The 27487-nt window shown below is 45.6% G+C and overlaps 1 protein-coding gene and 2 gene segments (V, D, J or C); all 3 read left to right on the top strand.

The window, feature by feature from the left end:
- LOC127545825 (immunoglobulin lambda variable 4-69-like) overlaps positions 1-13052 on the top strand; it is a 42083-nt gene extending 29031 nt beyond the window's left edge. Inside the window, exon 3 of the V gene segment in view lies at positions 12700-13052.
- Positions 11426-13052, top strand: LOC127545830 (immunoglobulin lambda variable 4-69-like). The segment is given in 2 exon segments: positions 11426-11511; positions 11634-13052. Coding segments are annotated over 2 exon segments (438 nt in total).
- A 10438-nt stretch (positions 13053-23490) lies between these two features.
- LOC127545818 (T-cell surface glycoprotein CD8 alpha chain-like) lies at positions 23491-25299 on the top strand. The gene is made up of 2 exons (XM_051973324.1): positions 23491-24091; positions 24212-25299. The coding sequence occupies exons 1-2, from the start codon at positions 23731-23733 to the stop codon at positions 24607-24609; spliced, it is 759 nt and encodes a 252-aa protein (XP_051829284.1). The 5' UTR covers positions 23491-23730; the 3' UTR covers positions 24610-25299.
- Positions 25300-27487: the final 2188 nt, after the last annotated feature.

The raw sequence follows: 27487 nt of genomic DNA, 5'->3' as shown, positions 1-27487 counted from the left end.
CTCATCCTGAGGCTTCCAGCACATCTTGGCTCTCCCACAGGAAGTGAGGAACGACAAGGGCACTAACCCCTTTTTGTTGGAACCAACCATAAGGCTTCTCTCCTTTGCATTTCATCAGAAAAGGGAACTAGTAACAGAATGGGGCCCAGGCTCCAGGGAGGGAAGTGTGTAATGTCCTCGCTAAAATGAGATGTTCTTTGTTGGGGTTTTCTTGGGGTCTCTGGGAGCAGCCTTCATTTCAATTCAGTAATCACCACAAGTGCAGCCAGGTGTTAAAGTCCAAATCCTTTATTGTCTCCTTCAAAGTCTTGTCTCCTTTCCTGCAGCCCAGTTAGCTTTCTTGTAGTCCAGATCCTTTATTATCTCCTTCCTGGGGCTGGGCAGCATTCTGGAGAGCCTTCTGGAGTCTTGGTTTCAGTGGAGAAGACAAGAAGAAGAGCCTGCCACCAAGGAGGTGTGATATGGGATGAATGAATGTGGCTGTGAGTCCCCGCTTATATGTCCCACACTGAGTATACACCAATCATTATATCACCAGGAAACCGTTATTTGTTGTAGGATTAAGTCAATGCTAAACTAGATTTAACCACTGTCTCCTCAGTTCCATTTTGTTTTCCTTGTTTACTTTGAGTAGGATCTTTTAGGTCTAAATCAGGAATCTATTTTGACCTTATCTTGGTATGGGATGTGAATCACTGATCCATGCCTCATTTCTGCAATACTCTTTTCCACTTTTCCCAGCAGTTTTTGCCAAATAGTAAGCTATTAACCAAGAAGCCAGAGTTTTGGAGTTTTCAAGTTCTGGCCCATAACATCTCCTTGTAGGATTAAATCAATCATAGTGAATCATGCTAAATTACATAACTATTGTCTCTATCAATTCCGTTGCCTTAGTACCTTGTAAGAATTCTTTGTTTCAAGTTCAGAGTTCTGGCCCATAACAGAAGTGGGCCTGATCATTCCACATGCCCTTGTCCTTGTGGGAGGAGAGTCTGGCCCAAGGGTCCTCAAACTTTTTAAATAGGGGGCCAGTTCACTGTCCCTCAGAATGATGGAGGGCTGGTGTATAGTAAAAACAAAAACTATGAACAAATTCCTAAGCATGCTGCATATATCTTATTTTGAAGTGAAGAAACAAAAAGGGAACAAATACAATATTTAAAATGAAGTAAAGTTAAATCAAGCAAACTATGGGCCTGCTTTTGGCTAACGAGATGGTCAATGTCTGGTTCCATATTTGTCACTGCTAGTGGTAACAAGTGATGCTTGTGTGCATCCGTTAGTCTTGATCTGGTTGGAGATTTCAAATGTTTCATTCTAGAAAAAATCTGTTCACAGACATAAGTGCTGCCAAAGACGGTTGCCATTTTGAGTGCATGGTCCTGAGATGAGGATATGTCTCAGAGAGGAGAGATGCATAGAAATTATGAAGGCTGCTTGACTTGAATGCATCTTTCAAAGAGTCACAATTCTGCAGTTCAGCCAGTTCCATTTGGTAAATTGTATCCACATTTTCAATGTCAATAGAAAATGGGTTACAGAAAAGCTGTATGTCCTGTTGATGGAGATGAAGCTCTTTAAATCTAAATTGGAACTCCTTTTGCAATTTTTCCAGTGAATCCACACATGTTTTGTTTGGGAATGCAATCAGCGGTTTTTTCGCTAACAGATTTTGAGTTGTGGGGAGATGGCAGAAGTTTTCCTCCTTCACTTGTTTGATGAGGAGGCCTAATTTTACTTCAAATGCTTTGACATGTGATTGCATATCACAGATGAGCTTCCCTTTTCCTTGAAGTTGCATATTGAAATTGTTGAGTAGCTCTGTTACATCTGTCAGAAAGGCAAGGTGCCATTTCCATTCTGCATCATTGAGCTCTGGTACTTCTTTGTTTTTTGAAAGCAGAAAAGTTGTAATCTGTGGAAGTAAGTCCTAGAAATGTTTCAAAACTCTCCCTCGACTAAGCCAATGGACTTCTGTGTGATATAGAACATCTTCATACTCAACATTTAGCTCAGATAGAAATTCCTGAAATTGCCTGTAATTTAGTGCATTAGCTCTAATGAAGTTACCACCAGATACCACAATTTTCATAACAGAGTCTCACTTCAGTGATTTACTATACAGCACTTCTTGGTGGATGAGGCTGTGTATGGCTATTGGGTGAGAACGGTTATGTTTGTCCATCTCTTGGTTAATGCGAGCAATTACTCCTTTCTTAGACCTCACCATGCTAGGAGCACCATCAGTTGTCACGCTGGCTAGTTTAGCCCAGTCCAACTCCAAACCATTCATAGTTTGGCAAACCTTTTCATAGATATCCTCTCCTGTAGTTGTTCCTTGGATGTTTTGCAGTGCAGCAAGCTCTTCTATGACTTCAAAATCATTTGTCCCACGAATAAAAATTAGAAGTTGTGCAGAATCACGAACGTTATTGCTTTCATCTAGTGCCAAGGAAAAATATGAATTTTTTTAAATGGAGTTTTGCAAATGCTGATGCAGATTGTCTCCCATTTCTTCAATCCTCCATGTAATTGTAAGTCCTGAAAGACTCACTGCACTAAATAAATCGACCTTCTTCGGACACATCTCTTTGGCAACAGAAAGAAGGCATTCTTTAACAAATTCTCCCTCCACGAATGGTCTGCCAGTGTATGCTGTTAGCTTAGCAATTTGAAAACTTGCTCACAGTGATGAAATATTTAGCTGCTTCTGCTTCACAAAAGTATTTTGCTGAGTTGTCAATGTATTTTTCAGTTTTAATATTTTATCTTTTCTCACTTCTCCAACCAAACAATCATATTTATCTTTATGTTCAGTTTCATAGTGTCCACGCAAATTATATTCTTTGAACATAGAATATAGTGTCTGGTATATCAGACATCCAGCTGTCTCCTTGTACTGCATGAAAAAGTAATCCTAAGTCCACTGTTCTTTGAATTTCCTACACTCCGAGTCAATTTTTCTTTTTCTTGACATCATTATTTCCAAGGGATTCCAAATTGCTATTAGTAAAATAACATTATATATATATTTACAATATTTACAATAGCAATAATATATATATATGTATGTATGTATGTATATATAATAGTGCTACAAAAACAATATAACAGCAATAACTTTGCCCACACAGAGATATACAGGATATACAGACTGCAATGCCCAACTTCCTCCAAGCTGCCTCTGTGCTGTGATGCCTGTGTTTCCGTACTCTTTTTCTTGTCTTCACACTCCCACTTCCGACCTTCACTGCTGCAGTGAATTCCCCCTGCAACGGCTGTGACATGCGCAGCATTCACTGTACATCCCCCGCGCCTGTCTGTTGTGGTGGCTGCCATTACTGTACAAGGCCGCGGACCATCAGTTCTCCATCTTCTGCATCTCTCTCCCTTCCCCACACCACACACCTTGGCCTGGGAACTCACCTCACCTCGGTATCACCTCACACTCTGTCTCTGCTGTCTCAGCCCAGTGCCGGAAGTGTGCGTTGCTAACACGAGTTTAGATCGAATGTCACTTCTGGTCTGATTTTGCCATAACCTGGCGGGCCACATAAACATCCTCAGAGGGCTGCATCTGGCCCGTGGGCTGTAGTTTGAGGACCCTTGGTCTAGCTCATGGCGATGGTTTCAGCCAGACACAACGGCCATGCTCCTGCATCCCCCCTTCCAATGCACAGGGTGCTGTGAGATGCTACAGAATCCCCTGGTGATGTCCAAGTGTCTGTCAGGAAGTGAGCTAAGCCCCCATTACACCTATCAGCATGAAGGGTACCTGTTAAGAGACAGGTCAGTTCTCCGGGAGCCTCCCCAGCTGTGGATCACAGCATATGAAAGAGTTGCAGGGCAGCCTTTGCTGACACAGGTGTTGGGGACTGGGAATGAGCTAAATTGGAGGCAGAGGGAAGAGGGGAGAGGTCAGACAACACAACGGCCTCTCAGGCTCCTTGTATCATTCTCTCACATGAGGAGATCCATTCTGCAGGTTTGGTTTGGATCTCCAGCAACTATTGCCAGGTAGCTCCCGTGTGTTCCAACAGGTACCCCTCCCACACTTTGGCTCACCCCCCTTTCTCCCCGCCCCCCCTCCCCGGGGCAGCCTCTTTGAGGCAGGGATGCCTTGGCTGTTGTCTTGGTATTCTTGATGCATTGTACATAGGAGAGGCTGAAGGGATGGCTCATTGGTTCATTGATTGGCTGAACATAGAGGACACAGTGAGTTCTGAGAGTGTGTGGACAGGGATCAAAGCAGGCCTAGGAGCTCAGGCAAAAGAGCTCTTTGTGCTCCATGATGACCTGAGAGGAGGCTGGCTTGGCCCAGGGATAAAGGAGGAATCCCTAGAAGAAGGAACCCCAGGTTTCCAGGAGGCCCTGGGGCACTATCAGGCTGTGACCAGGAAGGGAAGGCCGGGCTCTGGGGAGATTCTGGGGTCCAGGACATGTAGAAGCCTGCCAAATGAGAGTCAAAGGCTTTAGGTTCTGGAGCCCCTCATGGCTCCCTCTCTGCTGGCTGAGGGGGGTGGGGGCAAAGCCCCAGGCCAGATAAGGGGACTGAGGAGCAGTAGGGTCTGGGACCCTTGACCTGCAACTCAAGGGCTGGCTCTGCCTTTGGGAGGGGGAACAGAGCAGCCATCAGGGGCCTCCTTCATTTGCTGAGGCTCCTGAAATTTGCCTCCAAGATGGAGCCGGATGAGGTTTCTAGAGCCAACAAGGGCATTGAGGGGTTGGTCTGGGACAGGCAGGGGACAATGAGGAGCCCAAGGATCTCAGCTGGGGATCAGTCCAGCTGGCTGGGGCTGGGGCTGCTTGCTATAATCACTCAGATGGAACATCTCAGCCAGGCTGGGCCAAGCACTACCAAGAACTTCAGGCCCACCCAGAGCTCTGTTCATGCTGTTGCATCCTGGGTTTGATCTCAGATTGTAAATGAGAGACCACACTCAGTCCATTCCCCTTTGTCTTCAAACATGAAAATGTCACCGTTGCAACTGAGACAAGGTCTGCCTTGATTCCCTTACGGGAGGCTTCCAGAGTAGAAGGGAGTGTAAAGGGCCTGCTTGGGAGTATGTGAGAGCAACGTGATTGTGGGACAAGGGAATGGAGGCCAGAGGGATGTCTCAGAACTTGAGGCCCATCTGTCCTGGAGAGAGTGAAGTTGATGAGCCACATCAGAGGAGCCTCACATGGACAATGAGGTGAGGAAGAGAAAGCCAAGAGGAAGATGTTTCCCATTTAGAGAGGAATCACATGGGCTTCCAGCTGCAGCAGGAGCCTAGTCTGGCAATCACAACAGCAAAAAAAGGGGTAATAATCATAATCAACCTCTCCCCTCCCACATTCAGTCCATCATTCTGGCCTGAAAAGGTCTTTGATAAGAAAAGTGTCCCTAGAGACTCCAAAATGTTGATATCTACACTTTCTGAGAGACTTAAATATTTGAAATAAAGTAGATACCGAACAATGAAAAAATGGCCAGACCAATTGTAGTATATTAATGGAGCAGAACACTAGTGCACTGGAAGAGATGTGTGTGAACAACAAAGAATTATGGAAAGACCTATATGATCAGATACAGATTAAAGTAATCAGAGCCACAAAAACAATATGGACAATGATGGCAACAATGTAAATGAAAAGAACTGAACCAAAGAATCAAAAGTAAATGTAGCAAAATGAAGTAATCAGAGCCACAAAAACAATATGCACAATGATGGCAACAATGTAAATGAAAAGAACTGAGCCAAAGAATCAAAAGTAAATGTAACCAAACGATGGAGGTCAAGTGGGACCTGAATGAAGAGATAAGGCAAGACATCCCTAGTCCACCCCTTCCTGGAGGTCTCCCTCATTGCACATGTTCTCAGACAGTTTTAAGGTATTCATAAGTTGTGCTGGATTTTTTCACTTCTTAAAAAAAAATTTTTTTTTCACTTCTGATATGAAAGGGCTCTCAGGCAGGGAAAGGGGAATAGGGAAATATATGTAAAATACTGTGGTGATATAAGAAACAGAAAAATACACAAAAATTATTTTTACAAAAGAGAAAACAATATAAACAATTAAAAGTGTGGAGACTGGATGAGTTACTTGACATCTCAGTCATCCTGTGACCTCCTGGATTTGTTTCAGTGACATTTCCTTGAATCTACATCAGATAAGCTGATATCCTCATTTTTTATTCAATTACAAAAAGGCAGTCATGTTTCTCCCACAAAAAAATTAAATGTAAAAGAATAAGATAGAAATTTATCTTCAGATGGATTCTCTGTGAACCCCATCATACATGATGAGAACAAGATAGCAATCAACATAACAGTAGTATTAATAGCAGCCTCAAAGTTCAACTCCAACTCATTTCCATATCAAGGTGGGGAATATGGGGAGAACTGAGAATGACAAAGGAAAGGTGTGTATTGAAGGCAACCTGCAGGATGAGAAATTTGTGTGGCTGGAGACAGCTTTGGTAGCTGTGATGACCTCCCAGGAAGCCAGAAATACCCGTTTCTGGGTTCTGGAGATACCACTAATTGCTTTACCAACCAGAGCTAATGGGATGTAACTGTTCCTCTGAATCTCAGAAATTCCCCAGACTCACCACACAAGCTGTCATGATCATTGATTTATCAGAGAGAACAAAAGCATTGGATCTCTTTATGTTACAGTACCCAAGATGGCAAGGACCTTTGGAACAAAACAAAAAGGCACTCCATTGTCTCTTGCTAGAAAGGTTCCCATGCAGATGGTCCCAATGTCCAAAGATGATAAACTATGAGGGCATAAGAAATAGACTGAAGACATGGGAACTCTCATTATCTACCAATACTATTTTACTTTACTTTTTATGAAAAATGCTTAGATTGATTCTTTTTTTGGAATAATTTTTCATTTTCTTCCCAATTTCATGAAAAAAACAATTTATCACATCCATTATTTAAATGTTTGAGTTCCAAATTCTTTCCCTTTCTCTTTTTCTTCCCCATTCCCTGAAATGGAAAGCAAATTGTTACAGGCCCAATATGTGAAAACACATAAAACATTTCTATATTAATCATGTTGTGAAAGGAAACACAGACCAAATTTCTTATGAAAAGAAAAAAAGATAAAAATATCTGCTTTGACCTGCATTAAGACTCCATCAGTTCTTCCTCTGGAGATAGAATGTTTCATCATGACATGTTTGGGATTTTCTTGGATCACCACACTGCTGGGAATAGCTAAGTCATTCATCACTGATCATTGTAACATTGCTGTCACTATGTACAACATAGTCTGGTTCTGCTCAAATGACTTTAAATCAGTTTGTATAACACGGTTTTCATGTTTTTCTGAAATCTTCATGCTCGCCATTTCTTATTGCACAATAGTATCCCATTGCAATCATCTGCCTCAGCTAGTCCAACTGTTCTTGAATTGGTGGACATCTCAATTTCCAATTCTTTGCCACCACAAAAAACTTGCTATAAATATTTTTGCACACGTACAATTTTTCCCCTCTTTAAAATCTCTTTGCGATATAGACCTAGTCACTGGTATTCTGGAACAAGGGTATTCGTAGTTCTGAAGCCCTTTGGACAGAGTTCCAAATGGCTTTCTAGAATGTTTGAACTGCTTCACATTTCTACCAGGACTACATTAGTGTACCCAATTTCCCCTATACTCTCCCATACTTGTCATTCTTATTTTCTGTAATATTAGCCAATCTGATAGGTGTGAAGGGTTCCTCAGAGTTGTTCTACTTTGCATTTCTCTATTCAATCGTTAGACCATTTTTTTCAAGTGACTCTAGATAGCTTTAATTTCTTCTTCAGAAAATCACCTGTTCATCTTCTTGAAGAATTTGTCAATTGGGGAATGACTTTATTTTTATACATTTGATTTGTATTCTTATAAATTTTGATTATATATTTGAAAAATAAGCTCTTTATCAGAGAAACAAGCTGTAAAAATATGCTCTGCAGGTTTCTGCTTTCCTTCTAACTTTAATTGTATTAATTTTGTTTGTGCAAAAATGTAATCAAAATTATTCACTTTACCTGCCATGTTCTGTCCTCCTAAATATTATTGGTCTAGGTGCATGTTTTGACAGTCAAGTCATTTTCCTCTTTGGGTATCCCTTGGAATGATTGGGTATCGAACAAAAATAGTACAGTGGACAAATTACCGAAACCAAGATTCAAGATGTACTTGATAATTTATTAATCCATATGAAGTTTTATCTTTGAAAATTTAAGCATCAAAGACATCGGAGGGAGAGACAACATGGAGTGCCGGCAAATCAAAGGACAGCCCCAGCACTGACCACCATCTCCTCACAGACTCTCACGGGACCCTGGACTCAGGAACTTTGGGAATAGCGGCGCTTCATGAGCCTCCAGACTTCCTGCCAGCCAAAGCCTGACTGCCATCCCTGGGGAGAAATCCCTTCGGAGAAATGACCCATCTTCCTCAGCACCACCAGCAACCAGTGCTCAGCAGCCCCCCCCCCCCAAAGGCACACAGCCGCATCGAGCAGTGGAGGGTCTGGTTCTAGGTCACTCGTGCCAGGTCTCCCCTAGGAGAGGAGCCCACACAGAGGACGGACAGCCGTCCTCATCAGCTGTCAGCCAAGTGCCCCCCACAGCACAGATGAGGCCGTCTGGTTGAAGCAACCAAGGTCCTCGGAGGAATCATGGGAGTTGGTATGGGGGCCATAATCACAACCCCAACCATTCTCCTCCCTCAGGTCCTAAGGGACAATGGGCCAGAGCTTTGAACCCAAACCTGTTCCCAGCCTAAGGTGAAAAAGTAACACATTGTGAGTAGCTCCTGCAGGTGCTGCAGTCACAGCTTCGGAAAACTGGGAAAGGGGGGACTGGTCCCAAAGAACAAGCTCTGGGGGAGAGTTCTGACCCGGAAGTGACAGGATTTTGTCACTCTAAGTGGTGATGGGAAAGAGGGGGGGTCAGAGAGACAGAGACAGAGACAGAGGCAATAAACTGCTGCTCCCTCAGGCCGGCCAGAGCATTCCATGTGTCCTGCAGCTGAAACTTCCAGGAGAAGGGGAGCCCCTTGAGGTTGGGGCTGTCTGCGCTGCTCATTGGGGTCCCCGCCCTCAGCGTGGAGCCCCCACACTAAGCACTGCCCACGTGTGTCCATCATTCCTTGTCTGTGCTCCTCTGGCCGAGGGGGAGGATAAAGGCTTCTTTAGGGGGGTCTGTCCGGGGGAGTCTCCCTGCTTGCACTTGTGTCCCCAGTCTCCTTGTGGCCCCGTCACCTGCCAGGACTGAGGGAACCGGGGACACGGACTCTCTGCTGGGGCCGAGGACATCCTGTCTTTGGGGAAACTCCGGGAGAACCTGAGGAAAGATGCTGAAGGAGCTGGAGCCGCCGGAAGAGAACAGGGGCCGATCCCTAGAGCTGGGCAGAGGCTCCAGGACAGATGTGGGGCCACAGGTCACAGGGACGGGAGAACACCTGCCCAGAGAGGGACAAGGGCCCCGGCCTGGCTATGGCCAAACACGCTCGGGGACAGCAGGACTGCTCCATCTCCTTCATTCCTGAAAAGTGACGGGGCAGGAGCCAGTGGGGGCAGTGGATAGAGCAGCAGCCCTGAAGGCAGGAGGAAGTGAATTCTAATCTAGCTTCTGATACCTAACACTTCCTGGCTGTGGGACCCTGGGCAAGTCACGTCACCCAAATTACCTCAGCAAAAAAAAATGATGGTGCTGAATGGAGCCTTTGTGATTGAAGAGTGATGGAGTATACACACACACACACACTCTCACACACATACACACACACACTCACACACACAAACACACTCACACACACATACACACACATACATACACACACATACACACACACACTCACACACACAAACACACACACATACACACACACACATACATACACACACACACACTCACACACACAAACACACACACATACACACATACACACATACACACACTCTCACACACATACACACACTCACACACACATACACACACACTCACACACACACATACACACATACACACACACACTCTCACACACATACACACACACACTCACACACACACATACACACACATATACACACATACACACACACACACACACACACAGACACACACATACACACACACAGACACACACAGACACACACAGACACACACATACACGCACACACACACAAACACACACACATACACACACACATACACACACACATACACACATACACACATACACACACTCTCACACACATACACACACACTCACACACACACATACACACATACACACACACACACTCTCACACACATACACACACACTCACACACACACATACACACACACATATACACACACAGACACACACACACTCACACACACACAGACACACACATACACACACACACTCTCACACACATACACACACACACTCACACACACACATACACACACACATACACACACAGACACACACAGACACACACATACACGCACACACACACACGCACACACACACACAGACACACACAGACACACACATACACGCACACACACGCACATACACACACATACACATACACAAACATACACACACAGACACACACACACTCATACACACACAGAGACACACACAAACATACACACATACACACAGACACACACATACACACACACGCACATACACACACATACACACACACAGACACACACAGACACACACATACACGCACACACACACATACACACACATACACACACGCACATACACACGCAGACACACACATACACGCACACACACGCACATACACACACATACACATACACAAACATACACACACAGACACACACACACTCATACACACACACATACACACACACACTCATACACACACTGAGACACACACACACACTTCCCAAACACAGATTCACACATAACACACACACAATGTTATCATCCCATTGTCCGCTGCACAGACCCCCCCTTGTGGAACTGGTGACCATTACCAAGAATCTTCTTGCTCTGAGGCCCCTGAGCTTTGCTGAAAAGGGCGGGACAGGGCTGTGGGTGACTCGAGGGCCTGTAGCCACTAGGGGACACTGTGGGACTGTCTCTGGGCAGGCAAAGGGGGCAGGAGGCGCCTGGGGGTCTCAGGGGGGATGAGCCCAGCTGCCTGTGTCTGTGGCTGCTCTGATCCCCCGGGATCCCTCACGAGCGACATCTCAGCTGGGCTGGGCAAGGGCTTTCACTGCTCCATCCCCTCCCCCTGGGAGATGCGCCTTCCCCGTGGGACCTGGGACCCCACATTTAGGACTCAGGGTGTGGTTTAAAAAACCAAATTTGCATCCAGACCCCACCCACCCCCAGCCCCATCCCAGGCTTCCAGGGAGAGGATAAGAGGGGCCTGGCAGAGCCCGGACCCAGGTGGCTCTCTTTGGGGAGCAGAGCTCTCGGGGTCCCCTGCACCATGGCCTGGCCTCTCGTCTGCCTCCTCCTGCTCACCTGCTGCTCAGGTCAGGGCTGACCCTGCTTGTCCTGCTCCCTCCCCCCTGTCCCGGGGTCTCCTGTGAGGGTCTCCCCAGCACCTCCCCCCTCCCTCTTGTGCTGGGACATTAATGTCTGTCTGTGTTTCCAGGTTCCTTCTCCCAGCCTGTGCTGACTCAGTCTCCCTCCATGTCTGCGTCCCTGGGAGCCACGGTCAAACTCTCCTGCACCCTCAGCAGTCAGCACAGCAACTACTATATTGCTTGGCACCAGCAGAGCCCGGGAAAGGCCCCTCGGTACCTCATGTATGTTGGTACTGGTGGAGCTGGAGGCAAGGGCGAGGGGGTCCCCGACCGCTTCTCGGGCTCCAGTTCTGGGGCCAATCGCTACTTGTCCATCAGCGACATCCGGCCTGAGGATGAAGCCGATTACTACTGCGCAGCACCTTATGGTAGTGGTGCTTACCACAGTGCTACATTCAGTGGGGAAGTGGGACAAAAACCTCCCTGCCAGCACAGCCCCTGCCCAACAGCTGCCTTCTGATACAGCCCCAGCTGCTAAAGGGCCCTGAGGTTGTGCTTCCTGTTTCTCTGTTTGGGGCTCAGAGCCCCGTGTCCAGGACTTGCCCAAGAGCACACTGAGAGTAAGTCCCAGAAATGGATCATTTGTCTCCCCTGACCAGCACTTTGCTCCTTCCCAAGCTACTTCCCAGGGCACTGACTCCAGGGCAGGGATTTAGCTGAGCCTTCGGGCTGTGGTGGTGGAGGGGGCTGAGGGGCCCTGGCTCCCTGAGGCTGCCAAGGCCAGGCCTTTGTAGAGTGAAGGCTCTTTGAGGTTCCCATTGGCTCCTACCAAGTGACACGCCCACATAATTCTACAAAGAGACTTAATAAAAAAAGCTCCAAGAAGAGGCAAAACCTTATAAAGGGAGCCCAGAGAGGTCGGGAGAATTCTAGAAATTGTCAGCAGAGCAGGGAGCCCTGTTATGCCACAGTTCTCTTTAACTGTCCTGACTCAGTTTCCTTGTACAAGTTTCCCTTGTCTCAGCCTCCCTAATTACTCCCCTAAGCTGTAAATCTCCCTCTGGTCCATGAAGGCTGAGGACCAATTAGTCTAAGGTTATGAATTGTTAGCCCAAGCAAGATAAAGAAGAGAGTAGACCTCCTGATTATCTTCCGTCCTTGAGCATTTACAACATCCCTCTAAAACATTCCAAGGTGTTTCACTAACATCTTTATCTCTGGGTATTCAGACATCCTGTCTCTGGGTTCCTCTTTGATTCACAGCCTTTTCCAGCTGGGCTTCCCGCTCTTTCCTACTCTTTCCCTCTTCTTTGTCTCCAAAAGGCATATAAAGGTTAGAGATTCTCCATTCATTGCTGGAGAATGGCGGCTGGCGGTGGATGCTGGACGCTGGATTCTTTGAGATGACAGTCTCCTCCAGACCTGGGACCAACATGAATTCCTTGGTCCCAGTATATCTTTATCTCTGTCTGACTGGATAATTTGAGACGAGAGTCCTGTCCAGTCAATCTTACTCTCCCATTAATAAAATATTAAAAACTCTCTAATCTCTCTCCTGCCTCAGTTTCTCTGGCATTACAGCCCCAACTCTAGAATCAGCGGCTGGGGGAGCCCCGGCTCTAGAATCAACATCTGGGGGAGCCCCGGCTCTAGAAACAGCAGCTAGGGGAGCCCGGGTGGCCAGGCGAGTTCCTGTTGGGAAGGGTCCCAGACAGGGCATCCTCTCCATGACTCTGACTCCGACCAGGAGCCAGACTGTCCCTATGAAACATCTCAGCACAAGAAGGCATCCTACCAGAAGACCTAGCAAAGTCCGAGTCCTTCCATAAGGCTCGGGCAGGGGGGATGACCCTCCATGACTCCGGGATCATCCACCCCCACAGTGGCCGGTTCTGGGGGTCCCCAGGCAGCTGACCGTGGTCCTCCTGGAGACTGGCCAGCATCACACAGGGAAGTTTCCTTCTCGTTCTCCAGACCAGCTGCTCTCAAACATCCTGAGGGTCAGTTACATGTAGTTCCGGGGCTGGTTCTAGAGCAGGTCGTGCTGTAAGTCTCGGGCCTGGGTTTGGATAATCCAGTCCTGGGATTTCTCATCCTTTCAGCCCTCGCAGCTCTCCCCGAGAGCAGACTTGTGGGCCTAAGGTGACCCCCGGACACTTGCCAGGGCCCACGAGCCACTGACCTCGGACACATGGAGGGGAAGCAAAGCCACTAGAAAGGAGGCGGGAACCCCGAGGACGGGGCCGGCTGCTGACCATCCCTGCCCGAGGGCTGCTCCCTGCTGTTAGCCAGCGCCCCCTCCCCAAGGGGCCGTGACCAGGATCTGCTGAGGGCAGCCTGGACCCTGAAACTCTGCCCCCCATGCTGATAATGAGGGCAGCTCTTGTCCAGCTCTGCCAGCCAGGCAGAGGCTACAACCCCCCGCTCTGGGTGATACCGCCCTGGCATTCGAGGCTCTCGCCCCACACAAGCCATTGTCAGTGCCAAAGGTTTAGGCCTCCAGCTCAACTCAAAAGTCCCCTCAGGGAACAGTGCCCTCTACTGGTGTTCCAGAGAGAAGGCTGGCGCTGGGAGCATGAAGAGCTGAGTTCCAATCTGCCCTCAGACAATTATGATGGTTTCAATCTTGACAAATCCGCCTTTCTTGTCTGTTAAACAGGTATAACAGCCCCTACCTCCTGTTGCTGTTTTGAGGATAAAATGAGACGGTAAAATACATCAAGCTCTATTTTCATGTTGTTACGATCGCTAAGTCCACCAGTCCCCCTGACAGGGAACTTCCCCTGGAACACCACAAGGTGATGGTTCCGTGTGGCTCCAAATAACACAAACAGTGGCTCCAAGTCCTGGGAATCATCAGCCCAAGGGCATGTGTTCCTCAAAACTGGCTTTTATGGAAGTGATGTCACTCACCAAGTGGTCAGAAACAGCAATGCAAGGACACTCCCAAGGTCTCTCTGAAGAATGTTACAATCGATTGTATGACATGGGAGAGCCTGGCCCGGGACCTCCCCGCCTGGCGTGCCCTCCTCAGAGAAGGTGCCACGCTCCGTGGGCAAAGCAGACCCGAACTGGCTCAGAAGAAAGGCCAGATGTGCAAAGTCAGAGAATGCCCCCAGATGTTCAGAGGGACGTGTGTGTCTGAGCTGTGACCCCTGGCATTGTCTGGTCAGCCACAGTTGGATGTCACGTTGGTCCTCCTGGAGAACAAAGCACAACCACCACCCATCTGTGCAACAGTGATGAACAGACCCTGGAGAAACTCCCCCAAAAGGCTGAGGGTCAGGGAGAATCAGGGGCACCCTCTGGTGGTCGTCGGGGAGGGGCCGTATGGAGGGCCAGGGTGGCCACGACAGCCCATTCCGGAGACACCGCAGGGTCTCATGGCACCGGGCCGGCAGCGGGCACCCAGCATTCCTGACATACCTGCTCCCCATCAGATACAAAGCTCTGAGGATACAAAGAAAGGGAAATGACCATCCCAGATTTCCAAGAGCTTACAACCTAAGGGCAGAGGAGACAGAATGAAATGTGCAGATCCCTGATAGGACCACGTGGAGGGAGTCTGTGTGGGGAGGGGGGAAAGGCTCCTCGGACAGGGAGCCTTGGGGAGGGACTGAAGCCGAGGGGACAGGCGGAGCACACCGGCCATAGGGCACAGCCTGTGTAAGGGCTCCGAGCCTGGCGGCTGTCGGGCAATCCCTCTGTCAGCTCTCCAGCCTTGTTGCTCTCTCTACTTTGCCTCCTCCCCAGCTGTTCTTCCACTGAGCCCGGACTCCCCCACAAAGCTGAAGCTTCCCTGGCCTCCCCAGGCAGCTCTGGCTGCCCTGTCCCTTTCTTCTTCCACAGTGATCCTGGAGGGGGAGCTGGGCCCACTGCCAGGCTGTCCCTCTGCCAGCACCCTCCTCCGAGGACAGTTACCAGAGCCCACAGTTCTGGTGGCTGCTTTCTCCTGACCTCTCTCCCTCTCCAGACTTAGAACATGCTTCTCCTTCATCCCTTGGGGTCCTTGGGACGCCCGAAGAACTCCGGTTTAGGAATCAGCATCAGAGTTGTGTCAAAAAAGGAATTTGGTAGACTCGTTCACATAGTTTTCAAATAGAGTATTTGGAATTAATTCTTCAAATGTTTAGTGGAATTCACTTGTAACATATCTAGCCCTGGAAAATTTTGCTTAGGGAGTTCACTGTTGACTTGTTCAATTTCTTTTCCTAAACTGGGTTTATTTAAGTATTTTGCTTCCTTTTCTGTTAATTTGACAATTGATATTTTTGTAATTTCCATTCCAGTCATTTCAATTATGTTGTCAGATATTCTGGCACAGTTGAACAAAATAGTTACTAATTGTTGCTTTCATTTCCTGTTTATTGGCAGTAATTCATTTTCCATTTTTGATCCTGGTAATTTGGTTTTCTTTTTTCTTTATCTAATCAAATAAACCAAAGTTTTATCTATTCTGTTGTCTTTTTATCATAAAATCAAATCTTACTTTTATTTCTTAGTCCAATAATTTTCTTACTTTTAACTTTATTAATCTCTTTATTAATCTCTTCTTTGGTATTCAGAATTTTAAAGTTAGCATTCAATTGGAGTTTTAAAATTTGTTATTTTTCTAGATTTCTAAAATTAACTGCCTAATACACTGATCTCCTCTTTCCTTATTTTATTCATTTAAGGATTTAAAGAAATAAGGACTGCTTTGGCTGTATCCCATAAATTTTGGCATATTTTTTAATTGCTGTTTTTTTGGATAAAATGACAGTTTCTCTGATTTGTTGTTTGACCTACTTATACTTTAGAATTATACTGATTAGTTTCCAAATAGTTTTTAATGTATCTTTCCTGTATTTCATGTAATACTTATGGCACCATGATCTGGAAATGATACATTTAATATTTCTGCCTTTCTGCATTGGAGTGTGAGGTTTTGTGCCCTTATATGTGGTCAGTTTTTGTGTCGGTGGCAGGTACTGCTGAGAAAAAGGTATATTTCTTTCTCTCTCCATTCAATTTCTCCAGAAGTCTATCATATCTAACTTTCCTAAAATTCTAATCACTTTCTTAACTTCCTTCTTGTTTATTTTGTGATTATATTTATCTAGTTTTGAGAGGGGAATATTGAGGTTCCCCACTTGTAAGTGTTAAATTTTTGTTAAGTATTTGAAATAAAGTTGATAAAGAGTAACAAAAAAATGGCCAAACCAATCGTAGTATATTAATGGAACAGAACACTGGAAGAAATGAGGTGTGTGATGAATAAAACATTATGGAAAGTCCTATATGATCTGATGCAAAGTAAAGTCATCAGAGCCACAAAAACAATATGCACAATAATGGCCAAAAATGTAAATGAAAAGAACAGAAATAAAGAATCAAAAGCAAATATAGCCAAATGATGGGGGTCAAGTGGGACATGAATAAAGAGATATGGGAAGACAATCCTAGTTCATCCCTTCTTGGAGGTATCATTTAATGCACATGTTCTCAGACAGTCATAAGGTACTGATAAGTTGTGCTGGAATTTTTTCACCTTTTATAAAAGAAATACCATATGTCAAAAAAGAGAAACCACCATAAAAAAATTAAGTGTGGAGATTGGATTAGTTACTTGACATCCCAGTCATCCTGTGGCCTCCTGGATTTTTTTCAGTAACATTCCCTGGAATTTATATCAGATGAGGAGATATCCTCATCTCCTGTATAAAATCAAATTAAAAGAAGTAATTGTGTTTCTCCCACAGAAAGAAATTGTAAAAGAATAATAAGATAGAAATTTTTCCTCAAATGGATTCTCTGTGAACACTAACATAGAAGAAGAGAACAAGGTAACAATCAAAATAATAATAATATTAATAGCAGCTTCAAACTTCAACTCATTTTCCATAAAAGGTGGGGAATGTGGGGAGAACTGAGAATGACAAAGGAAAGTTGTTGAAGGTAAAATACAGGATGAGGAGTAAGTGTGGCTGAAGACAGCTTTTGTAGCTGTGATTACCTCCCAGGAAGCCAGAAATGCCAGTTCCTGGGCTCTGGAGAGACCCCAGATTGGGTTACCAACCAGAACTAATGGGATGCAACTGTTCCTCTGAATCTCAGAAATTGAAGGGGTTCACCAGACTCATTGTATGAGCTGTCATGATCATTGATTTATCAGAGAGGACAAAAGGGCATTGGATCTCTTTATGTTACAGTGCCAAGATGGCAAGGTCCTTTGGAACAAAACAAAACACAGCCATTTTTTCTTGCTAGAAAGGTTTCCATGCAGATAGTCCTCATGTCCAAAGATGGCAAACCATGAAGGCATAACAAATAGACTGAAGACAAGGGAACTCTCATTATATACCAATACTATTTAACTTTGCTTTTTATGAAGAGTTCTTAGGTTTCTTCTTTTTTTTCCAATAATTTTTAATGTTTTCCCAATTCCATGTAAAAACAAATTTTCACATTCATTAAATAAATGTTTGAGTTCCAAATTCCTTCCATTTCTCTTTTTCTTCCCTATTCCCTGAAATGGAAAGCAAATTCTTCCAGGCCAAATATATGAAATCACATAAAACATATTTCTATATTAACCATGTAGTGAAAGGAAACACAGACCAAATTTCTCATAAAAGGAAAAAAGCTTAAAAAGACTCTTCTTTGACCTGCATTAAGACTCCATGAGTTCTTTCTCTGGAGATAGAATGTTTCATCATGCGACCTTTGGGATTTTCTTGGATCACCACACTGCTGTGAATAGCTAAGTCATTCAGTGTTGACCACTGTAACACTGCTATTACTTTGTACAAAATTAGTCTGCTCAATTCACTTTTGATCAGTTTGTATAATATGGTTTCCATGTTTTTTCTGAAATCCACATGCTCACCATTTCTTATTGTACAATAGTATTCCACTGCAATCATATGCCACAGCTTGTCCAACTATTCTTGAATTGGTAACATCTCAATTTCCAACTCTTTGCCACCACAAAAAGAATTGCTATAAATTTTTTTTTGTACACATATAGTTTTCCCCTTTGAAAATCTCTTTGAGATATAGACCTAGCCACTGGTATTTTTGGGTCATTGGGTATGCATACCCTTTGGACAGAGTTCCAAATGACTTTCTAGAATTGTGCAACCATTTCACATTTCTTCCAAAAGTACATTAGTGTTCCAGATTTCCCATACCCTCTCCCATACTTGTCATTTTTATTTTCTGTAATATTCGCCAATCTGATAGGTGTGAAGGGTTCCTTGGAGCTGTTCTACTTTGCATTTCTCTATTTAATATTTACACCATTTTCGTATGACTAAGCATCATTAATGCTTGCTGATGGTTGTAGAGAGATAGTCCTTAACATTTTAAAGGAAACCCCCATTTATTCCTAGGCTCTCTAATGTTTTTAACAAAAATGAGTATTCTATTTGGTCGCTAGATTTTGCTGCATCAATTGAGATAATCATATGATTTTTCTAAGTTTTGTAATTTAGTTGAATATACTGACAGTTTTCCTAATATTGACAAAATCCCTATTTTCCTGGTATTATAGATCTCACCTGCTCCTAGCATATTATCCTGGTGATAAATTCTCATAATCTCTCTATTAATAGTTTATTTAAAGTTTTTGCATCGGTATTCTTTGGGAAAAGGGTCTGTCATTTACTTTTCTCTATTTTGGCTTGTCCCGGCTTAGGGATCAGCATCTTAGTTGTGTCATAAAAGGAATTGGGTAGACTCACATATTTTTCAAATACAATTTATTTGGAATTAATTGTTCTTCAATGTTTGGCGGAATTCCCTTGTAATACATCAAGCCCCGGAACATTTTTCTTGGGGAGCTCACTTGTTCCATTTCTTGTCCTAAGATGGGGCTACTTAAGTCTTTTATTTCATCTTCTGTTAACGTGGACAACGGGTATTTTGGTAATTTCCATTTCATCCATTTCTGTCACATTGTCACATGTACTGGCAGAGTTGAGCAAAAGAGCAGCTAATGGTTGCTTTCGTTTCCTCTTCTCTGGCTTCATGAGCCTCCAGACTTCCTGCCAGCCAAAGCCTGACTGCCATCCCTGGGAAGAAATCCTTGGGAGAAATGTCCCATCTTCCTCAGCACCACCAGCAACCAGTGCTCAGCAGCGCCCCCAAAAGTCAGACAGCCGCATCGGGCAGTGGAGGACCTGGTTCTAGGTCACTCATCCCAGGTCTCCCCTAGGAGAGGAGCTCTCATGGAGGACGGACAGCCGTCCTCAGCAGCTGTCAGCCAAATGCCCCCCGCAGCTCAGATGAGGCCGTCTGGTTGGAGCAACCAAAGTCCTCGGAGGAATCATGGGAGTTACTATGGGGGCCACAATCACAACCCCAACCACTCTCCTCCCTCAGGTCCTAAGGGACAATGGGCCAGAGCTTTGAACCCAAACCTGTTCCCAGCCTAAGGTCAAAAAGTAACACAGCCTGAGCAGCTCCTGCAGGTGCTACAGTCACAGCTTCGGAAAACTGGGAAAGGGGGGACTGGTCCCAAAGAACGCGGCTCTGGGGGAGAGTTCTGACCCGTAAGTGACAGGATTTTGTCACTCTAAGTGGTGATGGGAAACAGGGAGAGTCAGAGAGACAGAGACAGAGAGAGACAAACACTGAGACAGAGACAGACATAGAGGGAGGCAAAAAGCTGCTGCTTTCTCAGGCCGGCCAGAGCATTCCATGTGTCCTGCAGCGGAAACGTCCAGGAGAATGGGAGCCCCTTGAGGTTGAGGCTGTCTGCGCTGCTCATTGGGGTCCCCGCCCTCAGCATGGAGTCCCCATACTAAGCACTGCCCACGTGTGTCCATCATTCCTTGTCTGTGCTTCTCTGGCCAAGGGGGAGGATACAGGTTTCTTTGGGGGGGGGTCTGTCCCGGGGAGTCTCCCTGCTTGCACTTGTGTCCCCAGTCTCCTTGCGGCCCCGTCACCTGCCAGGCCTGAGGGAACTGGGGACACGAACTCTCTGCTGGGGCCGAGGACATCCTGTCTTTGGGGAAACTCTGGGAGAACCTGAGGAAAGATGCTGAAGGAGCTGGAGTGGCCAGAAGAGAACAGGGGCCGATCCCTAGAGCTTGATATGATCTTTGATTCTTGCAATAACCTTGGGAGTGTTGAGTGAAATGAGCAGGACCAGCAGATCATTATATACTTCAACTACAATACTATATGGTGATCAATTCTGATGGACGTGGCCATCTTCAGCAATGAGATGAACCAAATCAGCTCCAATAGAGCAGTAATGAATTGAACCAGCTACACCCAGCGAAAGAACTCTGGGAGACGACTATGAACCATTACATAGAATTCCCAATCCCGCTATTTTTGTCCGCCTGCATTTTTTATTTCCTTCACAGGTACACTATTTCAAACTCCGATTCTTTTTGTACAGCAAAATAACTGTTAGAACATGTATGCTTATATTGTGTTTAATTTATACTTTATCATACTTAACATGTATTGGTCAACCTGCCATTGCGGGGGGAGGGGATGGAGGGAAGGAAGGGGAAAAATTGGAACAAAAGGTTTGGCAATTGTCAATGCTGTAAAATTACCCATGCATATAACTTGTAAATAAAAAGCTATAATAAAAAAAAAAAAAAAACCTTGGGAGGAAGTACTAGAAGTAGTGATCCCATTTTACAGTTCAAGACAAAGGATTCGGAGATTTTGTGAATGAATTTGTCCATAACTCCTCCCATGCTAATAGGATCTGAGGCAGGATTTCAACTCGGGATTTCTCTTACTCCAAGGCCACAGGAATTTCCACTACACTGTGGAGGAGTCAGTCAGGAGAAAAATTTCAGGAGGTAAGCATGGCGTGGAAATATAGAGAAAAATGAGTATCTTAAAGGTCATCTGAGAACTTCTTACACCTTTTCCACTCGCAACACCTTTTTGCCTGAGAAATTACATGATCCCAGGCATATAGAAATATAAAATAGGTATGAAGTTAAACATTTACTGACAACGAATCATAAATTCATGACCTCCACATTTAGTTATGAGACCCAATAGCTTAAAGAATTGAACTGAATTGCTCAGTCAGAAGCTTAGAGACAGAGACAGAGACAGAGACAGAGACAGAGAGGGAGAAGAAAGAATCGGAAGCCATTGAGCATTTTACATCATGGTCAGAAATATCATTTAAATCTTATTTAGGGTTTTTGTTTTGTTTTTGGCAAAGACCTTTTTGAATCAAAGAGTTCAGGGAGCTGAAGATTATAAGATCATTTTGTCCTTCTTCCCCAGCATTTCTTGGCAAAAATCTTGCTAAATATCTTGTTATTGGGCACATGAGAGAAATCAAAGGTGACTCACTCCCAAGGTGCATATGGGTGTTTGGGGGCAGGCAGTTTATCAAACAGCAGCAGCATAGCTGTGGAGTTTCTGGAGCTGGGAGGGGGTGATGTTTCTCCAGGTTCTCTAGAACCCCAGGTGTGGTTCTGGACTGCTGCTGCCGATTCCAGTGTTGGGGCTTCCTTCTGCACTTGCTTCCTCATGCGGGAGCATGAGATTGTTATGTTTTATTTCCAACTGAGACTCAAGGAATCAGAGCCCAAAGTTAAATTCAACTTTTTTGCAATTCTTTATTTAGTCTTTGGTCTAGCCCTTTGAAGATTCTTACCTGCCTGCTTTATATGAATACAAATACGTACACTATAATAACATTATTTCCTAGCACACATGCATTACATACATCCACATGGAAGGGTCTGTGAGACATTTACTGGGGACCGTATTTTGAACCATAGAATTTCAGAACTGAATGGGACGTAGGTAACCACCTGGTCTGGCCTGCACCGGGAAGGGAGCCTCCCTGCACTTAGGAGGCACATTCCCCATTAAACCTGACTTGTGGGATGCACTCTGGGCAGGGCTGTGTGACCAAGTCTCTCCCAGCTTCAGGGACTAAACTTCCTAGAACCGGAGTCAGCCGGCCCTTTAACATTTAGAGCCCTTCCCTCAGGCTCCCGTTGCCACTTCAGGTTCCTGGCATATCACCCCCTCTCACCCCACAAGCTAACCATGTTCCTCGTAAAAGACCTTCCATCCCTCCCCTCCTGGCCCCTGCCCAGGCCATCCTCTGCATCCAGCATCTGCGCTTTCCTCCTCGAGGCTCCTGGAACGCCTGGTTTCCTCCAGCTCACCTGCTACGTGGGCCTTTCCTCATTCCCGCAGACTGCTGACACCTCTCCTTGGATGACCTTCCATGTCCCTGCCTCCTATTTATACACATTTATATTTCCCCTGATAAAGTGACATGATGCCTTGGGGAAAACTCTGGAAGAACAAGGGGAAAGATGCTGACAGTGTTGGATCAAATTGCCACGGACCTGGCTCTCTGCAACACTCAGCGATTCCAATAGACTTGTGATGGAAAGCCAAAGGCATACAGAGAATTAGGGACACTGAATGTGGATCAAAACATAGTATTTTCACCTTTTGTTACAGTTTTGTTTGTTTTTATTTCTCGTTTTTTTTCTTTCACCTTTTAATCTGATTTTTCTTGTGCAGCATGACAAATGTAGAAATATGTTTAGAAGAAGTGCACATATTTAACCTAGATGAGCTTGCTGTCTACTGGAGGGGATGGGAAGAGGGAGCAAAACTGGGAGCACGAGGTTTTGCAAAGATGAATGTTAAAACCTATCTTTGCGTGTATTTGGAAAAATAAAAAGCTGTTAAAAGAAAACAGAAAAAAAGAAAGAAAAGCGTTGGATCAGCCAGAAGAAAATGACCGATGACTTCCAGTGACAACCCCTAGAGCCGAGCAGAGACTCGGTCACGGATGTGAGAGCACGAGTGCAGAGAAGGCACACGTGCTCCTGACTTGGCTATGGCCAGAGGCCCTGTGAAATCCCAGGACTTTGTTCCATTTTCTTCCCCGTTCCTTCCGTGATGGTGCATTTACTGAACCACTCTCTGTGGTCGGGGGCATCTGGGATTGAAGAGTGATGCAGCAGAGGACAGAAGCAAGTCTGTGGGAGTGAGCTAAGCCTTTGGCTAAGTATCCGAGGGTCAGGGAAAAACAAGCACGTCCCCCCCCCCCCCAAGGTTGTCCTCTCTGGGGCCGAGCGGCCCCTTTGTCCTGTGCACAGATGCTAGCTTGGGGAACAGGGGGCAGCAAGCAAGGGTCTCCTTCTGGCTGTGGGGCTCCTGAGGTTTGCTTACAAGGCTGGGGTGGCCTGCAGCCACTAGGTGACACTGTGGGATTAGCTCTGGATGGGCAATGGGGGCAGGAGGAGCCCAGCTGGCTGTGGCTGCTCTGACCCCCTGGGATCATTCATGGGTGACTTCTCAGCTGGGCTGAGGGCTGATGACGCTGCATCCCTTCCCCATGAAATACAGGCTTTCCCCAAGGGATCTGTGACCCCAGATTTAGGGCCAGGGCTGCTTCAGAAGGCCCAGATTTGCATCCAGCCCCCGCCCCCTCCCAGCCCCATCCCAGGCTCCCAGGGAGAGGATAAGAGGGGCCTGGCAGAGCCCGGACCCAGCTGGTTCTCTCTGGGGAGCAGAGCTCTCGGGGTCCCCTGCACCATGGCCTGGCCTCTCGTCTGCCTCCTCCTGCTCACCTGCTGCTCAGGTCAGGGCTTCCCTGCTTGTCCTGCTCCCTCCTCCCTGTCCCGGGGTCCCCTGTGAGGGTCTCCCAGCACCTTCCCCCTCCCCCCTGTGCTGGAACATTAATGTCTGTCTGTGCTTCCAGGTTCCTTCTCCCAGCCTGTGCTGACTCAGGCTCCCTCCATGTCTGCATCCCTGGGAGCCACGGTCAAACTCTCCTGCACCCTCAGTAGTGAATACGATGATTATGGAGTTACTTGGCACCAGCAGATCCCGGGAAAGGCCCCTCGGTACCTCATGTATGTCTACAGTGATGGAGATGTAGAGAAGGGCGAGGGGGTCCCCGACCGCTTCTCGGGCTCCAGCTCTGGGGCCAATCGCTACTTGTCCATCAACAACATCCAGGCTGAGGACGAGGCCGATTACTACTGTGGGGCAGGTGATGGTAGTGGTGGTTACCACAGTGCTACATTCAGTGAGGAAGTGGGACAAAAACCCCCCTGCCAGCCCAGCCCCTGCCCCACAGCTGGCCCCGACTTCTGACACAGCCCCAGCTGCTAAAGGGCCCGAATTTGTGCTTCCTCTTTCTCTGTCTGGGGCTCAGAGCCCCGTGTCCAGGATCTGCCCAAGAGCCCACTGAGAGTAAGTCCCAGAAATGGATCATTTGTCTCCCCTGACCAGCACAAATAGTGAGCTATTAACCAAGAAGCTGGAGGTTGGGGAGTTATCAAAGAGTAGATTACCATGGATACATGCCTTATGTACCTTACCTAGTTCACTAATCCACCACTCTTTTTTCTTAGTACCAAATGGTACTAATGCCACTTATAGTACAGGTTTAGTTATGGTATGATTAAGGTACCATCCTATGCATTTTTTCCCTTAATTCCTTTGATATTCTTGACCTTTTTATTAAATCTTGCTTGCATTCACCTTCATAGCATTTCTTGTATATACCTACTTTTTTTCCCCTGGCACTGCTACCACCCTGGTAGAGACTCTCATCCTTCATACTTGGACTTCTACAATATCCTGTTAGTTGCCTCAACTCTTTTCTTCAAGTTCATTCCCACTGCAGTCCATCCTCCATGCTGCTACCCAAATCATCTTTCTAAAGTGCAAGTCTCCTCTATTTAATAAACTCTTGTGTCTCTTCAGTGTCTACAGGATGAGACATAACATTCTCATTTTAAATCCCTTAATAACCCCCAATCAAATATCAAACTTGAAATTTTAAAATTAAAGGGGACATTAATAAAATTGAAAGTAAAAAAACTATTGAATTAATAAATAAAACAAAGAGTTGGTTTTATGAAAAAGCCAACAAAATAGATAAACCTTTAGTTAATTTGATTAAAAAAAGGAAAGAGGAAAATCAAATTGTTGGTCTGAAAAATGAAAAGAGAACTTTCCACCAAAGAACAAGAAATTAGACCAATAATTAGGACTTATTTAGGGGCCAAAGATCTTTCTGATTCCATGAAGGCTATTTAGAACTAAAGACCAACAGTCTCAAGTACTCAGTACTTATGAATCCTCACTCATCAGTGATAAGGACATGACCTTTTACAGATGGCCTGAACACTTCCAGAGTCTTCTCAAGAGCCCATCCCCAACCAATGCTGAAGCCACTGCCTGTATGTCTAGTTGAAGTCAAAGTCTGTCTAGTTAAACTTCCAACTGAAGGAGGTCATTAGCACCTGGTGCTGATTCTTTTCTAGTTGAACTTTACAAGGTAGGGAGTCCCCTGGTCAATAAAATCTGATTTATATTTTGGATCAGAAAGCAAGAGGCGGTTGTCCCTCAGGAGTTCAAGGATGCAGTCATTTTCCATCACCATAAAAGAAAAGAAAATAAGCTATTATGTGACAATCACCTAGGGAGGGGGGATGTCTGTCTCAATCACTGCTGACAAAATTCTTGCCGATGCCCTTTTCAATAAGCTAATTCTTTACCTGGAAGATGGTCATCTCCCCAAGAACCAGGGTGGCTTCAGATTTGCTATTTGTTTCCTGACCATTCAAGGACAAATGCTAGAGCAGAACAGAGGTATGTACACATTTAACAAATTGACCAAAGCTTTTGATTCTGACAGTTGGGAGGGATTGTGGGAGACGATAGAAGAATTTAGCTGCCCAGAGAAGCCCATCGACACTGTACATCAAGCATACTGGCCTGGTTTCTGGATGAAGAATCATGATCTCTCACTTTCCCAAACAAAACAGGGCTGTGTACTCTCTCCCTTTTTAAAAAGCACGATGTTCTCAGGAACGCTGTTGGTGCCTTCTTCAGTGAGGATGAGAATGTCTTCAAGGTCAGCTTCTGCACTGATGGTAAATCACCTAACTGGAAAATGCTACAAGGCAAGATTACAGTCGAGAAAAAGTGGATGCAGAATGTCTTACTTTAGAGATGATTGCGCCCTCAGGGTAGCCACTGAGTCTGAGAAGCAATGAAGTATGGATGGATTTTTCTAGTGCTAATTTTGCTCAGACAATTAAAAGAAGAAAGCAAAGGTTCTCCAGCAGGCAGCACCACGCCATCCATGTGTGAAACCATCAATCTCAACAAATGGAGATGTGCTGAAGATAAGTAACTTAGCCTGGCACTCATACTCCCAGAATGTCCACAGAGATGATGAAGTTGATGCATGAGGGGATAACCAACCCCCCCTCCCCATCATGTAAAGCAAGAACAAACCCAAAGAAGTGAGCTGCTCCTTCACAGACCATTTCTTGGCCCCTGACAGAGAAATTGTGCCTCTCCTCATCCCGAGGCTTCCAGCACATCTTGGCTCTCCCACAGGAAGTGAGGAACGACAAGGGCACTAACCCCTTTATGCTGGAACCAACCATAAGGCTTCTCTCCTTTGCATTTCATCAGAAAAGGGAACTAGTAACAGAATGGGGCCCAGGCTCCAGGGAGGGAAGTGTGTAATGTTCTCTCTAAAATGTGATGTTCTCTATTGAGGTTTTCTTGGGTCTCTGGGAGCAGCCTTCATTTCAATTCAGTAATCACCAAAAATGCAGCTAGGTGTTAAAGTCCAAATCCTTTATTGTCTCCTTCAAAGTCTTATCTCCTTTCCTGCAGCCCAGTTAGCTTTCTCATAGTCCTGATCCTTTATTATCTCCTTCCTGGGGCTGGGCAGCATTCTGGAGAGCCTTCTGGAGTCTTGGTTTCAGTGGAGAAGAGAAGAAGAGTCTTCCACCAAGGTGGTGTGATATGGGATGAATGAATGTGGCTCTGAGTCCCCGCTTATATGCCCCACACTGAGTATACACCAATCATTATATCACCAGGAAACCATTATTTGTTGTAGGATTAAGTCAATGCTAAACTAGATTTAACCACTGTCTCCTCAGTTCCATTTTGTTTTCCTTGTTTACTTTGAGTAGGATCTTTTAGGTCTAAATCAGGAATC

This window comes from Antechinus flavipes, chromosome 1 (assembly GCF_016432865.1).
Source record: "Antechinus flavipes isolate AdamAnt ecotype Samford, QLD, Australia chromosome 1, AdamAnt_v2, whole genome shotgun sequence".
Classification (NCBI taxonomy): Eukaryota; Metazoa; Chordata; class Mammalia; order Dasyuromorphia; family Dasyuridae; genus Antechinus; species Antechinus flavipes.
The sequence above is the reverse complement of the archived record's forward strand: the minus strand, read 5'-3'. Positions and strand labels throughout refer to the sequence as shown.